Raw genomic sequence first — 17,824 nt, 5'->3', positions numbered from 1 at the left:
AAGTCCTTTCTTTCGTTCCTTCCTGGCTACCATATAATTCTCATGATGCCTGCCTGTCTTTGCTTCCTACACCTTTTGTACCATCTTCCTCTTAACTAGTTGTCTGGTCCACATACTGTCAGGAATCCTTGACAAATTTTGCCCAATCAATATTAGGGAAGGTTGAGGATGAGAGGAGACTTGATAGAGGTCTACAAGATTCAGAGAGACATAGATAGGGTGGACAGCCAGCACCTGTTTCCCAGGGCTGGATCAGCAAACACTAGAGGACGTGCGTACAAAGCTAAGGGAGGGAAGTTTAGGCACCTTTTTTTTGTAAACAAGAGTTGTGGGTACCTTGACTGTCTTGCCAGGGATGGTGGTGAAGGCTGAAACACTGGGGGCTTTTAAGAGACTCTTAAGACAGTCTCATGGATGAAAGAAAAAGAGGGTTACAGGGTAGGAGGAGTTTAGTACTTTTTTTTTTAAGAAGGAATAGATGGGTCGGCACAACTTTGACAACCTGCCTACTTATCTGCCCTTGAGGGCTATTTGAGGACCTATAGACTACCCCCAATAGTGATAGCTCTCTTCCACCCACACTAACTCAGTAGACAATCCCTCTACAATGTCTTCCCTTTCTGCAATGGTGATATTGACCCTGTATGAAAGGCTACCTCTCTCCCCCACTGCCCACCCTCTCTTTTACCTCCTTTTTTAAATTTTTTATTTATTTTTCACACCATAAATCACATTAACCATGATACACACTTTTTCCTTTTCACACATATACAGTGCCATTTTCTCCCCCCCCCCCTCCTCCCATCCCACCCTCCCTACCTCCCCCCTCCCGTCCATTTAAGGTATAAAATCTAGGATACATTAAACCAGTCAGACAATGTTGTCATTCAATAAAAATACACCAGAAATTCCACTGAGTCCATTCTTTTCATTTCCTTTTCCTTCCGTTAACTTAGGTAGTGATTGTCCCCGGTAGGTTTTCGCTATTGTGTTTAATGTAAGGCTCTCATATTTGTTCGAATATTTCAATATTATTTCTTAAACTATATGTTATTTTTTCTAATGGAATACATTTATTCATTTCTATATACCATTGTTGTATTTTCAAATTATCTTCCAATTTCCAGGTTGACATAATACATTTTTTTGCTATGGCTAGAGCTATCTTAACAAATCTTTTTTGTGCATCCTCCAAATCAATTCCAAATTCTTTGTTTTTTATGTTACTTAGGAGGAAGATCTCTGGATTCTTTGGTATATTGTTTTCTGTTATTTTATTTAATATCTGATTTAGATCTTCCCAAAATTTTTCTACTTTCTCACATGTCCAGATTGCATGAATTGTTGTTCCCATTTCTTTTTTACATCGAAAACATCTATCAGATACTGTTGGGTCCCATTTATTTAACTTTTGAGGTGTAATGTATAGCCTGTGTATCCAGTTATATTGTATCATACGTAATCTCGTATTTATTGTATTTCTCATCGTTCCAGAGCATAACTTCTCCCATGTTTCCTTTTTTATCTTTATATTTAAATCTTGTTCCCATTTTTGTTTAGTTTTACCATTTGTTTCCTCATTCTCCTTTTCTTGCAGTTTAATATACATATTTGTTATAAATCTTTTGATTATCATTGTATCTGTAATCACATATTCAAAGTTACTTCCCTCTGGCAAACTCAAACTGCTTCCTAATTTATCCTTCAAGTAGGATCTCAATTGGTAATATGCCAGCGCTGTATCTTGAGTTATATTGTATTTATCTTTCATTTGTTCAAAGGATAAGAATCTATTTCCTGAAAAACAATTTTCTATTCTTTTAATCCCTTTTTTCTCCCATTCTCTAAAGGAAAGGTTATCTATTGTAAAAGGGAGTAACTTGTTTTGCGTCAATATTAGTTTTGGTAATTGATAATTTGTTTTATTTCTTTCTACATGAATCTTCTTCCAAATATTGAGTAGATGATGTAATACTGGAGAACTTCTATGTTGTTCCAATTTTCCATCCCATTTATATAATATGTGTTCAGGTATCTTTTCCCCTATTTTATCTAATTCTAATCTAGTCCAATCTGGCTTTTCCCTTGTTTGATAAAAATCTGATAGGTATCTTAATTGTGCGGCTCTATAATAATTTTTAAAGTTTGGCAGTTGTAAGCCTCCTTGTTTATACCATTCTGTTAACTTATCTAGTGCTATCCTCGGTTTCCCCCTTTTGTTTTAGGTTGAAAGGCATTTGCTCAATTTTATTTAACTAAAACAATAAAATGTGACAGAATAAATATTATTTGCTTTCAAAACTTTTGGAAAGCAAGGTTAGCAGAGACGAGTTTGTCAGGCTGGTCGGGGCTTGTATTCAAATGGGAAGCAACATGCAAAACAAGGACTGCATATTTAGATCAGTCTAAAGAGGACAGACTTGTCATTTTTACAACTGTGGACAACTTGGTATGAAACCCTGAATGGACTGTTTCATGCATTCTGTTTCAATGTAGTTGGCACTTTTAATTGGCCATTATCGAAATTAACATGGTTCTGTACACCAGATATACAATGCAACTCCCTGTGCAGTTACCTATCTCATTAGAGTTTTGGTATTCTCCACTAGACCAATGCCTGATTTGCTTTCTCCTCTACTTTCTTTCCATATTCCTGATTCATATTTCTTTTTTTTTTTAAATTTTTTATTTTTCACACCATAAATCACATTAGCCATGATATACACTATTTCTTTTTCACACATATACAGTGACTTTTTCTCCCCCCCCTTCCCTCCTCCCAAGCCACCCCTCCACCCCCCCCTCTCATCCATTTTAGGTATACAATCTAGGTTGCATTAAGCCAGTCAGACAATGTTGTCATTCAACAAAAATACACCAGAAATTCTACTGAGTCCATTCTTTTCTTTCCTTCTCCTTCCATCAACTTAGGTAATGTTTGTCCCCGGTAGGTTTTCGCTATTGTATTTAATGTAAGGCTCCCATACTTGTTCGAATATTTCAATATTATTTCTTAACCTATATGTTATTTTTTTTTCTAATGGAATACATTTATTCATTTAAATTTAGTAGTTTCTTCCTTTAATTTGGTTATGTATTCCATTAATATTTAAAGTCATAAAGTTCAGCGTAGCCCTTTTATATTTTGTTTATCTTCTCTTTCCGTTTTTCCATCATTACCTTTCCTCCTTTTCCATTTCTGTTTTCTTATTTTCAACTCTTTATAAGACAACATTCCTACAACATCCAACATTTTCCTTATTCTCCTATTTCTATCTTATTTATCCCCAATCTCCCCTTCCCCTCCTGAGTTGTCCTTTATCCCTTGTCGGACAACCACATCTCCCCTCTCCATTTGGATTTGCGAATCCACTCGCAAGCGTCAACTGATTTTGCAGTGACCGCTATTTCCCCCCACCCCGCCACCCCCCCCAGAAAAGATTTCACTTTTCATATGTCACAAAGGTCACTCTTTTAATTCCCTCCTTATTCTCTCTATTCCATTACCTTCCCTTATTAATTCTTGTCTATACTATCTATATTTTCCTCTAAGTACAGATACATTCACGTATGCACATTGTCTCTATTCACTCTTATACCTCTTTACCCGCATACATATCAATCGTGATCATTTTTACTCTCATTACCCGTCTTCATCCCTCAGTCTATTTTTGTCTTTACCCACATACATATCAATCGTGATCATTTTTACTCTCATTACCCGTCTTTCTCCCTCAGTCTATTTTTGTAATTGTTCTGCAAATTTTCGTGCTTCTTCTGGATCCGAGAATAGTCTGTTTTGTTGTCCTGGAATAAATATTTTCAATACCGCTGGATGCTTTAGTATAAATTTATACCCTTTCTTCCATAAAATCGCCTTTGCTGTATTGAACTCTTTTCTCTTCTTTAGGAGTTCAAAACTTATATCTGGATAAATGAAGATTTTTTGCCCTTTATACTCCAGTGGTTTGTTGCCCTCTCTTACTTTTTCCATTGTCTTCTCCAGTACCTTTTCTCTTGTAGTATATCTTAGGAATTTTACTACAATAGATCTTGGTTTTTGTTGTGGTTGTGGTTTAGAGGCCAATGCTCTATGTGCCCTTTCTATTTCCATTTCTTGCTGTAGTTCTGGACATCCTAGGGTCTTAGGGATCCACTCTTTTATAAACTCCCTCATATTCTTGCCTTCTTCATCTTCCTTAAGGCCCACTATCTTTGTTATTTCTTCTGTTATAATTTTCCATTGTATCTATTTTTTGAGCTAGTAGTTCTTGTGTCTCTTTAGTTTTTTTATTAGATTCCTCCAATTTCTTTTTTAAGTTTTCTACCTCCATTTCTGCTGCTACTGCCCGCTCTTCCATCTTGTCCATTTTCTTTCCCATTTCTGTTAAGGTCATCTCTATTTTATTCATTTTCTTTTCTGTGTTGTTTATTCTTTTTCTTAAATCATTAAATTCCTGTGTTTGCCATTCTTTAAATGACTCCATGTATCCTTTAATAAGAGAAAGTACCTTCTTTATCTTGCCTTTCTTTTCTTCTTCTATTTCACTGTACTCTTCCTCTTCCTCTTCTTCTTCCTCTGGGTTGGCCATTTGTTGTTTCTTTGTTGCCCTTTCCTTCTTTCTTGTTTCCATTGTCTTCTGTGGTCTCTTCTTGCTGCAGGTGTTCTGCAGCTGTCGTTGCCGGCTGTGGAGATCCACTCCCCAGCTGGTCCCCCCTCCCGTCGGTGTGTTTTTTTTTCATGCGCATGGCGCATGCGCGAGGAGTCGCGCATGGCGCATGCGCGGTTGCGCACTTTTACTCGGCTCAGCGAGCCATTTTTGTAGTCCATTATTTACCGACCTGAGGGAGCGGGTTTCTCTCTCCGCAGCGGGCCTCTTCGGACAGGTAAGGCCTTCACCTTTTTCCTCCTTTGTCTTCTCTTCCTCTCTTCTTACCGTTGCTTTCGATTTTTCTTTTTTTGTCGCCATCTTCTTTCCACCTTTATACTCACTTTTCTGTAACTTTTATTTCTGTGCCTTTGTGTTTTCCTTTGTTTTTCCCGACTTTTCTGGAGAGGGCTGGAGTTCACCGTCCGGCCACTACTCCATCACGTGACTCCTCCTTGGTTTCCCCCTTTCCATAAAAATTTCCTTATTATTTTCTTTAACTCCTTGAAGAATTTCTCTGTCAGTTGTATTGGCAATGCCTGAAATAGGTATAATATCCTTGGAAAAATGTTCATTTTAATACAGTTTATCCTTCCTATTAGTGTTAGTGGTAAATCTTTCCAATGCTCTAAATCGTCCTGTAATTTTTTCATTAGTGGATAATAATTGAGTTTATATAGTTGGCCGAGATTTTTGTTTATTTGTACACCTAGTTATCTTATTGCTTGCATTTGCCATCTAAATGGTGATTCCTTCTTAAATTTTGAGAAATCCGCATTATTCATAGGCATTGCTTCACTTTTATTTACGTTGATCTTGTAACCCGACACTTCTCAATATTCCTTCAATTTCTTATATAATTCTTTTATTGATAGTTCTGGTTCTGTTAAGTATACTATAACATCATCCGCAAATAAACTGATTTTATATTCCTTGTCTTTTATTTTTATCCCTTTTATATTATTTTCTGTTCTTATCAATTCTGCTAGTGGTTCTATAGCTAACGCAAACAATAAAGGTGATAGTGGGCATCCCTGCCGTGTTGACCTGCTTAAGTTAAATTGCTTTGATACATTTCCATTTACTGTCACTTTCGCTAATGGTCCCTTATATAATGCTTTAATCCAATTAATATACTTCTCTGGTAAACTGAATTTTTGCAATACTTTGAACAAATTATTCCATTCTACTCTGTCAAAGGCCTTCTCTGCGTCTAAAGCAACTGCTACTGTAGGTGCTTTATTCCCTTCTACTCCATGAATTAAGTTAATAAATTTACAAATATTGTCTGTTGTGCGTCTTTTTTTGATAAATCCAGTTTGGTCTAGATTTACTATTTTCGGTACATACTCTGCTAATCTGTTTGCTAATAGTTTAGCTATTATCTTTTAATCTGTGTTAAGTAAAGATATTGTTCTATATGACGCTGGTGTGAGTGGATCTTTCCCTTGCTTTAGTATTACTGTAATTATTGCTGTTTTACATGAATCTGGTAAGCTTTGTGTTTTATCAATCTGGTTGATTACTTCCAGGAGGGGCAGAATTAATAAGTCTTTAAATGTTTTATAGAATTCTATTGGGAATCCATCCTCTCCTGGTGTCTTATTATTTGGTAATTTTTTTATTATCTCTTGTATTTCTACTATTCCAAATGGCTCTGTTAATTTATTTTGTTCCTCTATTTGTAGTTTTAGTAGTTCAATTTTAGTTAGAAATTCATCTATTTTCCCTTCTTTCCCTTCGTTTTCAGTTCGGTATAATTGTTCATAGAATTCTCTAAAGTTTTCCTTAATTTCTTTTGGATTATATGTAATTTGTTTGTCTTTTTTCCTTGATGCCAATACCATTTTCTTAGCTTGTTCTGTCTTAAGCTGCCATGCTAGGATTTTGTGCGTTTTTTCACCTAGTTCATAATATTTCTGTTTTGTCTTCATTATATTCTTCTCCACCTTATATGTTTGTAGTGTTTCAATTTTTATTTTTTTATCCGCCAATTCTCTTCTTTTAGTTGTATCTTCCTTCATTGCTAATTCTTTTTCTATATTTACTATTTTCCTTTCCAACTGCTCTGTTTCCTGATTATAGTCATTCTTCATCTTGGTTACATAACTTATTATTTGCCCTCTAATGAATGCTTTCATTGCATCCCATAGTATAAACTTATCTTTCACTGATTTCGTATTTATTTCAAAATACATTTTAATTTGTTTTTCAATAAATTCTCTAAAATCCTGCCTTTTAAGTAACATGGGTTTAATCTCCATCTATACATTCTTGGAGGGATGTCCTCTAACTTTACTGTCAATATTAAGGGTGAATGTTCCGATAGTATTCTCGCTTTATATTCTGTTTTTTTTACTCTATCTTGCATACGAGCTGATAACAAAAATAGGTCTATTCTTGAGTATGTTTTATGTCTAGCCGAGTAGTATGAATATTCCTTTTCCTTTGGGTGTTGTTTCCTCCATATATCCAAAAGTTGCATTTCTTCCATCGATTTAATTATAAATTTGGTTACTTTGTTCTTTCTGTTAATTTTTTTCCCAGTTTTGTCCATATTTGAATCCAAATTCAGGTTGAAATCCCCTCCTATTAATATGTTCCCTTGCGTATCTGCTATCTTCAAAAAGATATCTTGCATAAACTTTTGATCTTCTTCGTTAGGTGAATATACATTGAGTAGATTCCAAAACTCCGAATATATCTGACATTTTATCATTACATATCTCCCTGCTGGATCTATTATTTCCTCTTCTATTTTAAATGGCACATTTTATTACCTCCCTTTTAAAACATCTAAATCCAGATGCCAACATTAGCCAATCCTGTGCTGTGTCAGCCAAGTCTCTCTAACGACCTGAACATCGGAATTCCATGCACTGATCTATCTTCTAAGTCAGTGGTTCTCAACCTTTTTCTTTCCATTCACATACCACTTTAAGTATTCCCTATGCCATAGGTGGTCTGTGATTAGTAAGGGATTGCTTAAGGTGGTATGTGGATGGAAAGAAAAAGTTTGAAAACCACTGTTTTAATCATACCTAATTGACTTGCTATGTGCATGGTTTCATAACTCCAAAGGAAATGGACCAATGACAATTTTTCTCAAGCAAAATATTTCAGTAACAATTGGGACTAGAGCAGTGATTCTCAACCTTCCCTTCCCACTCACATCTCACTTTAAGCAATCCCTTACTAATCACAGAGCATCTATGGCATAGGAATTAGCACTGTTCTAAATTCATCTCCCTTTTTCCTAATATTTTAAGCATTGAAATAAACAGATTTCATTCCTTCCAACTGACTACATTTATGCTCCCTCCACTGCCTGTCCTTCCTCACATTCTCTCTACACATTGCATCAACTTTTCCACCATCTGCCCTATTCTCTGTCTTAATGTTTTTTCTATTCCTTTGCCTAACTAGTTTAAACCCTCCCCAACAGCTTTATTAAACTTCTCTGCCAAGATATTGGTCCCTCTCCAGTTCAGGTGGAACCTGCCCATTTTGTACATATCTCTATCTTTTCCAGAATGATCCAGAAAACTGAACACCTGTCCCCTGCACTTCGGCTATGCATTTTGTTCCTCCCATATCATCCTATTCCTACCCTCAGTGGTGCATGGTACAGACAGCAATTCTGAGATTACCACCCTTGAGGTTCTGACCTTGCTCCCTGTATTCTCCCATCAGGACCTCATCCCTTTTCCTACTGACATCATTGATTGACAATATGTATGACTACTGGCGACTCACCCTCCCTTTTTAGATGCCATAGACCTAATCAGAGACATCCCTGATTTTTACACCGACCGGGAGACAACAAATCATCCAGGTATCTCTTTCATGTCCATAGAATCTCCCTCTAACTATTGAATCCCAGATCACTACTGGTCTCCTTTTCTCCCACCTTCCCTTCTGAGCCACATGGCCAGGTTCAGTGCCAGAGATCCGGTCACGACGGCTTTACTCTGGTAGGTTATCCATCAACGGTTTCCAAAGTAGTATCCTTATTGAGGGGAACAGCCACAGCAGAGTTGGAAAGGGTTTAATAGATAGAACATAGAATTCAAAAGCAAGGAAGTTATGTTTCAAAATCAAATGCAGGTTATTTCCCATCAATAGGGTTTTGTATCTGCAAATGGATGTTGTCAAGTGAAGTATATGAGGAAGAAAATGGTATATAGTGAATAATGTGGGAAGGTGTAAGGATATTTAATTTGCTACAGGTTGAATATCCCTTATCTGAAATGCCTGGGACCAGACGGTTTTCGGGTATTGGGCTTTTCTCGTAATACCTGTATCAGCAGTTTAGCAGCAACAACAAACAAAGGCCTTTTGAATGGTGACGTGAAGCCACAAGTGTAAAATCACATGAAATAGTGTTTAGTGATGGCAGAGGTCGACAGCATCGAGTCCACGCTGCTGAAGATCCAGCTGCGCTGGATGGGTCACGTCTCCAGAATGGAGGACCATCGCCTTCCCAAGATCGTATTATATGGCAAGCTCTCCACTGGCCACCGTGACAGAGGTGCACCAAAGAAAAGGTACAAGGACTGCCTAAAGAAATCTCTTGGTGCCTGCCACATTGACCACCGCCAGTGGGCTGATAACGCCTCAAACCGTGCATCTTGGCGCCTCACAGTTTGGCGGGCAGCAACCTCCTTTGAAGAAGACCGCAGAGCCCACCTCACTGACAAAAGGCAAAGGAGGAAAAACCCAACACCCAACCCCAACCAACCAATTTTCCCTTGCAACCACTGCAATCGTGTCTGCCTGTCCCGCATCGGACTGGTCAGCCACAAACGAGCCTGCAGCTGACGTGGACTTTTTTACCCCCTCCATAAATCTTCGTCCGCGAAGCCAAGCCAAAGAAAAAGAAGAAAGAAGAAGAAGTGTTTAGTACTTGCCAAAAAAAAAACGATCTCTGCTTACAAAAGAAGATAAGTGTAGCACCAAGACTAGAAATTCTGCTGGACGGCTTTTTCAAATGTTTCCTCTAGAGTCATTTGCCTGATTAACAATGGTTTTTGTCTCAGAAGTCTCGCTGTGATTTTATAAACCGACGTGACTTCTTGTTTCATTATGAATGTCTGCTGCTCTAGTTCTTCAATAAATCCATCACACATTTTCACCCTGTCATCATCTATGGGCAATTTTTCTGCAGTGTCAACTAAGCCATGTTCATCGCTAACACCTTGATGCAGAACAATTTCAGCTATTTCACCAGCATTTGGTGAATGACCAACTGGAGCCTCATTATCGATGTTAAATAGAACATCTTCAGTATCCACTTCTTCCAGTTGACTGACGGGCTCTGAAAGTATACGTTTTGCATATGTAAGGTGGTCAGACAACATTTTTTTTCTCACTTGACATACGGAATCCTTCAAAATCACCATCTTGTTCATCATCCTCACTGAACATAGTTGCAGCCCGAAGGTTGTGCCAGGCATGTACAACTGTGGCTTTAGTCACTGTGTTCCAAATGTTGGCAACAGCATTTACGGCATCCTGTATGGGTGTATGGTAAACTCCTTTTGGAGACCTGCCACACCCAAGCAAGCCTCTGTTCACTGCTGCCAGCATGCTGTTCAAGAAAATGTTTTTGTATTCACTCTTCATTGATCTAAGGATACCTTGGTCACATGATTGAATTAATGAAGTCACATTTGGGGGAAAGTACATGACATAAACTTTATTTTATTTGAGAATTTCAGCTGGAGGATAAGTGGAACAGTGGTCGAGCTGTAACAAAATCTTGCAGTCGTCATCCAGTCCAACTTCCCTGCAGTGAGCACAACCCGCTGGTACAAAATGTTTGTTAATTCAATCAGAAAAAAATGTCCCTGGCGACCCATGCCTTTATGTTTGCATAATAGTGGACTGGTAAGAAATTCATTCCTTTAAAACAATGAGGACGCAAGCTTTTGCCCATCACAGCAAGTTTACACTTGTGCATGCCTGCTCCATTAACACATCCCAGCACAGTTATTCTCTCTTTGGCATCCTTAATTCCTATAGGGGCTGTCTCATCAGCTGTAGTCAGTATCTTTCTAGGCCAATAACGTCAAAACAGTGTCAGATTTTCATCAGTGATGATCTTGTCAAACTCGTGAATGAATTTCTCTGCTGCTTCCTGATCAGCAGATGCTTTATCCCCACAGATCTTTAAAAATTTAATGCCATGTCTTAAATTTATTCAACCAGCCTTTTGAATATTCACAGTTCCCTTCAACTTTCAGTTCATCATGATAGAGCTTAGTGTTTCATGATCAGCATACTATTAAGTGATGCTGAAGGATCCACTCCATCAATGCACAAGAGATCTTTTAGCTTTAGAAAGTGTTTTTCTATTTGGCATTAACTTCTGTTCATCACTTTCAACATCGAACTTCAACAATTTATCCTCTGTTTCTTTAAGTCATAGATAGTGGTCATTCCAACATGCTCTTCTGTCAGACATTTCACACTTGGACCGCAGTCCAGTTTCTCCAACAACTTGACTTTATGTTCCATAGATAAACATAAATGCTTTTTCTTCTTATTGTTGTTACCTATAGGGGTATCTGCATGCCTTTTTGACATTTTCAACTATATCTTTGTACCATAGAGCGCTATTGTTGCCAAACAGGCACCAACTGAGCATCAGAGCCCCATTTGGGCAAGTCGGGTGTTGAATTTTTTCCCACTTGTGACGTCATGTCGGTGCTAAACAAAAAAATTTGGATCATTTCGATTTTCAGATATTTGGATAAGGGGATATTCAACCTGTACAAAAAAAAATAACATGCCCAATATAGTGAGCAGTTTAATCATGGACTGACCTTTACTGATAGGGTGTTTGAGTACAAGGGAGAAAGTCTTGCAGAGGTTTAGTATGACAACATCTGAAGTACTGGTCTGTTTCTAGGGAAAGGTATGTTTGGTTTGAAGACAATTCTGCAGAGATTTGCTAAATTGAATTTTGGGATAAAAGGTTTATCCTTTTGAGAGTAAGTAATATTTCCCTTCAATCCCTAGAGTTTAGAAGAATTAAAGGTGATCTCATTGTAATCTGCAATATCTTGATTTATGGCAGATTCTGAAGAATTTAGAACTAGTGGACAGTTCTAAATTCTCTATAAGAGGCTGGTCACTTAGATGAGTTATAAAGTTGAGAAATATTTTCAGTCAAAAGGGTGCAAATGTTTGGAATCCTTTGCTGGCAACTGGCTATCTGTTCCCAGCTGCATTTGATAAACATTTGGCAAGAGTAATGGGATTGGATGGGAAAAGTGGATCTGAGGGAGAGTCTCAAACATGCCACTGAACGGTAGAGTAGACCCAAGGAGATGCCTCCTTCGGCTTCTGTTTATTTGTTCTAAAGTGTGATGCCTGAAAGGGTGATGAGGGAAGGCAATTACTTCCAAAAGGGAATTAGTCAATACTTCGCATGGAGAAAACTTACATCAAGACATTAAGTAGTTAAAACTGCCAACTGTGTGCTATTGTTAATTGATTTGATTGTACAGAAGACTGCAGTGTAAGGCGACTTTGCTTTGGAGTCTGATTGTTAAGGAATGATCAGGTTGACCAGAATTGCTCATTGAAGTGAACCAAGTTCAATACTACATTGCAGTAATTGAGCTGCAACTCAGAAAACCAAAAGATATTTACACATTTATTGCTACTAAGTATTATAATTAAGGACTAGTAGCCTTCAAATCACCATCGTTTATTTTTTCTCTCTGTAACCATTTGTTATTGTTGATTGTAGAGGTAGGGAGCAGACACCTTGAAAAGAATTCTCAATATATTGTAGTTATTGAAGCATTTCCTTCATGTATCCTCAATGAAGTATTCTGATCCAAAATGTTCACCATTCTTTTTCTCCCACTGATGCTGCTTGAATGCTGAATCAGCATTCACCACTTCAGCTGGAAGCCTGTTCCACACTCCCACCACATTCTATATGAAGAAGTTACCCCTTGTAGCGGCTGCTACACACACAGAAACACACCATAGGGCACGGTGGAGGTTTCAGTTGAACTGTTTATTTGAATTTCACGCGCGCTCTCCTTTAAAGTGAATGGGATTTCCGCCCCGCGTGGCAGTGACATCATCACGTTGCCAAGGGCGCAAGCTGTCCCTGCGTGGCAGTGACATCATCACGTTGCCCAGGGCGCAAGCTGTGGCCTAAGCCACGAGGTAATCAATAAGCCCCGACAGCGCCATTTTCCTGCAGCTGCCCCGCCAGCACGGTGATACATGATTCGCTACAAGAGATGTGCACCACCACACCCTAAACTTTTCCCCTTTCATCATTAACCGATGCCCTCTGGTTTGTATCTCACCTACCCTCAGTGGAAAAAGCCTATCTACAATTACTCTGCCTAGACCCCTCACAATTTTAAATACCTCTATTAAATCTCCCCTTTCATCCTTAACCGATGCCCTCTGGTTTGTATCTCGCCTACCCTCAGTGGAAAAAGCCTATCTACAATTGCTCTGCCTAGACCCCTCACAATTTTAAATACCTCTATTAAATCTCCCCTCATTCTTCTACTCTCCAGGGAATAAAGTCGGAACCTTTCCCTGTAACTCAGTTCCTGAAGTCTGGGCAATATCCTAGTAAATCTTCTCTGCACTCTTTCAATCTTATTGATATTTTTCCTGCAGTTAGGTAACCAAAACTGCACACAATACTCCAAATTTGGCCTCCCAATGTCTTGTACAACTTTACCATAACATCCCAACTTCGATACTCAATACTTTGATTTATGAAGGCCAATATGCCAAAAGCTCTCTTTACAACCATATCTACCTGTGAAGCCACTTTCAGGGAATTCTGTATCTGTATTCCCAGATCCCTCTGTTCTATCACACTCAGTGCCCTACCATTTACCATGTATGTCCTTTTTTGGTTTGCGACCATAAAGGCGGAGGTTCTCTGCTCTTGCGTCGCAGAACTTACTGTCATAAATGCTCCGTGAATGGCTCCAAGGCTGTGGCTCCAATAATTTTTCAACATAGTGTTAGCAGTGGAGTGGAGCACTCTGCCATGCATTATAAATATACAGCTGCTGTAAGCAGCTGGCTGGGGATGCGCTGATGATGTTGCGATGATGGGGTCGGCCCGTGACCCAGGACCTAACAAAGCTATTTAGTGAATCTGAGCTAAATAGTTCATGTCAGGCAGATCCATATAACCATTTACGGAGCGGAAACAGGCCATATTGGCCTTTCGAGTCCGCACTGGTTCACTGATTTTGTGCACCCTCTTCAGGCATTGGTCCCGGTAGATCTTCATTCAATAACGATCTTGCCATTAGTTTGCCAAAAACGCAACACTCAATTATAAGCAACTGGAAAATTCACTTATCTGCCATCTGCCTGGGTAATTCCTGCAGACATTTGTCAAATGAGCCTCTCTTGAGGTCGTTGCTCCCGTGGTTGCCTGTGCTTGTTCTCTCCCACCCCCACCGTGCGCACGGGGGAGTTTGCCTCCTCTTGGGAATGCACTGCTGGAGTTCAGTTTTGGGCTGACTTTGTGCCATGGTTTTGGTCTCTAATGATTCCCCCTCCCCCTATTCTCTCCCTCCCCCACCAGTCACCTCAAGATTGAACTCTGCAGTCGGGGTTTGGAGGAGGAAACTGAAGGCAAGCCTGAGGAAGAGAACCCTTTCACCTTCACATGCTGGAGAGGTTGTGCTGAGCGTGTGCACTGGACACAGGGTAGAGCTGGCATGCATCCCCAGGGACCTCAGGCACTCCGTTCTCCTGCTGGTGGTGGCTGAACTATGAAACTGCTTTCCATTCCCCCGCACCCACACCAACCAACCAACCAACCTAAATCGTGTAGTCAGGATTCATCACCCCCATCAGCAACATTTCACCTGTTGGCTGGTGAGGTGCAGTAAACGGCCTTCCCTTATGCTTCCTGTCCCCCCCTCCCAACCTTCCAACCAACTAGCCTAAATCTTGTTGGGGGTCCCTCCCTCCCCCTCCAGTCACCCCGTCCCCAAGAGAGACTCAGATGGGGGTCGGTGAGAGGGTGCGCTAGTTCTCTTCTCCTGCGGTCCTAGTCTCTAAGAATGATCAATGGCCAACTTTGTTAACCATAATCCCACTCACAGCTGGAACCACTCTGCCTTTCCCACTGCCTACAGTGGCTCTGGAGGATGCACCAAGGCGCTGCTCCACATAAAAGTGGCGCTGGAGCAGCCTTTTTAGGGCTGATCTATAAAGTTCAGATTTTTCTCCGTGGATGGAGCTGGCTTTGAAGTGGAGGCCCTCCATAAAATCACATAAAGGCACACCATGAGTCACAGGCCTCCATTCTGAGAAGCAATTATCCACTACCACTCTGGCCTCTCCAGCACAGCCAATGTCAAATCCAGTTTACTATCTCACTTTGAATACCAAGCACCTGAACCTTCCTGACTAACCTTCCATATCAGATTTAAAAACGGAGTTAACTAACCTATGGAGGAGAGGGGAAGAAGTTAACCAAAGCACTTTCCCTTAATATTGTGATCTGATTTCTAGATGAATGTTTATTTATTAATTTGATGCATAGTAATTACAACTTTTCTCCATCTGTAGCTATCTGTATGTAATTTTTAAAGAGCTATTTTTTCTATCCAAAAAACTAAATGTTGCCTTATTGTTGGAGTCAGTAGTTTGATAGCAAAGTTTTTGTTGTTTAAAAATGAAATTAATTTCTCCTTCCAGGTAATCAGTGAAGAGTTTGTTCAGTCTCGAGCAAATGGTCTTAAAGAGATGTATGGCAAACTGCTAGACTTTATTTCCAACCATTGCCGACTCCTCCAGGTGGTTACTGGAGGAGAATTAACTGGGTGAGTTACTTGCAACTAAAATATTGCTACGTCTGGAACTCAATTAATAGATAGATTCAAACAAAAAATGGTGGTTAAGTTGAAGATAGAACAAACAAAATTGCAAAAATTTAATTTTTACATTTTTTAAGTGGTAATATGTGAAAGACAGTAGTCATCTTTGTTCCTGAGGGAGATTCTGCTTAAACTACACAAATACTTGTTCCATTTTTCTTTAAGTACATTTCATGCCTTGCCATCTAGTGGCACTAGTTAAGAACTAGCTGGTATCCTTCCACTATTGTCAGCCATTTTACCCTCGGAGAACCAAGGAATGATATGGATTGGCCTGATTAGCTCTCTTTCACACCTGAGCAGGGGTACATGCAGCCCCTGAACTTGGCTTGGGCCACCTGCAGTAGCAGCACCCACCAACCCCCTGACTCCTGTTCAATGGTGGCCCTGGGTAATAAATAACCTTTGTGAACAGCAAAGAATGAGTTGTTGATCAAATCAGTGGGTCAGGCAGTATCTGTGAAGGGAAATGTACAGTCAATGTTTCAGGTTGAGATCCTTGATATGGACCCTTCATCACTGTTCATTTCCTGCCTGACCTGCCAAGTTGCTCCAGCAACTTGTACTTGGCTTCAAATTCGAGTATGTGCCATATCTATCTACCTTTATAGAAAATTGATTGCATGCACCACTTTTGCTTGCTGGTCATTTTTCCCTGAACAAGGCCACTCGCTTTGATCCCTCTGAATTTTTGCTACTATCTTTATCTTTCTCTTTTCTCCTCACTCTTAATGACCTCCACCACCCTAATTTTGGCTAGGTGTCTGGAAGCACAGGGTTGGTTTGTGAAGGGCAAATGAGATGGCCCACACCACTGGCATGGGCCAAAATATTCCAAAGATTTTGGGAAGGCCTTTTTCAACATGCATCCACTGTTATGAAAATAACTCTCTTGATTATTGTATATTTTACTAGTAGCAATTTCCAGCCATTGTTGACTGGTTAACTACCTGCAAGATAAACCTTCCAACTGTTACGGAGTCCAGAGGACCCCAAAAACTAGCAGCAATAGATATGCATCACAACATAGGGTTACTTAAACAAAAGTAGTTTTTAATTATATTTGAACAAGAAAACAGAATTAAACTGTAATTTATTACTTAACCTACTTAATTCCCCCCTCTCATACTAATCACAGGTGTGTGTAATGTGTATTTAAGATTAGAAATGTTCTTTGGATCACGTCCAATCTCACTGGTTGCAGGCAATTCTTGTACTGTGCATAGAAGTTAGCTTTAACAAAGTTTACCAGTCTTTGGTGCTTAACAGGCAAATGGTTACCAATCAGGAGGGTTCTTGTGGGTCTTCAGAGAGAGATTCCTTTTGTTCCAGGACATCCGCACCTGATTCCTGTTTAATCAGTCTTGCTGATGAAACTTGCCCCCTCAGGGTTCTCCAGATGATCCTCCTCCTTTCAGGTCCTCTTTCAGACAGCCAGTCTTCTTCTTTGACCAGGCAATTTTCCAAAAGTTTGCCAGCTTTGTCCTTCTGGAACTGATTTCTATCTTCTCTCTCTCTGTTCCACACCCTCTGTCTCTGAGAGCAAAACTGTTCTCTCCCTGCTTGCAAAAAATCACATGCTCTCCCAGGCAAGCTGTAACTTGCAACTTTGTTGCTCTTTTTGCAAAAAGCACTCTGCAAAAGTCCTGCAAATATTCTGTGTTTGAAAATGTTTGTGTGCAACCTGCTCTAATAATCTTTCCCAAAACCCCTCTAAATACTCTGTCACACAACAGATGGGGAATCATCATGCTTGGATTAAACATGTAGACTTAAGAATTAATAAAATGAAAAGGAAAATTCACTTAATCTTTCTGAATGATTATGGTTTGATGGGATGGCTATAGGACAATCAGACTGACAGAGACATGCTGGCAGGTATCAACACAACTATTTAATTTTTTAAAAATGTAGACCTACAACCCTATAACAGGCCAATTCAGCCCTACGAGTCCATGCCACCTAATTTGCACCCCATTTGAAGTATGGGAAAAATCCGGAACCCCTGGAGAAAATCCTAGCAGACACGGGGAGAACATACAAACTGATAAAAGAATGATTGTTCATCTTAATCCATTCTTGCTGCATCTTCTTTGCTGCCCCTCTGAACACATTTCCACTCTCTTTACCACAGATGCGTTCATGTTTATTGTCACATTATACCAGATACAGTAAGAGGGGTTCATCTGCAAGCATCTCATCAATACATCTGTAACATACAGTTACAGAGCCGTAGAAGAGCAGGAGCACATCACAGTGTAGTGCTATAGTGGAAAGAAG

The 17,824-nt window shown here is 39.5% G+C and overlaps 1 protein-coding gene across 2 annotated transcripts in view; it reads left to right on the top strand.

Moving 5' to 3' along the window:
- Positions 1-17,824, top strand: part of cog2 (component of oligomeric golgi complex 2) — a 93,629-nt gene that overhangs the window by 29,987 nt on the left and 45,818 nt on the right. For both annotated transcript variants that reach the window (XM_069885054.1, XM_069885053.1), the window contains one exon: positions 15,366-15,490. In XM_069885054.1, the coding sequence (XP_069741155.1) occupies positions 15,366-15,490 (125 nt within the window). The remainder of the gene's footprint in view (positions 1-15,365; positions 15,491-17,824) is intronic.

This window comes from Narcine bancroftii, chromosome 6 (assembly GCF_036971445.1).
Source record: "Narcine bancroftii isolate sNarBan1 chromosome 6, sNarBan1.hap1, whole genome shotgun sequence".
NCBI lineage: Eukaryota > Metazoa > Chordata > Chondrichthyes > Torpediniformes > Narcinidae > Narcine > Narcine bancroftii.
The sequence above is the reverse complement of the archived record's forward strand: the minus strand, read 5'-3'. Positions and strand labels throughout refer to the sequence as shown.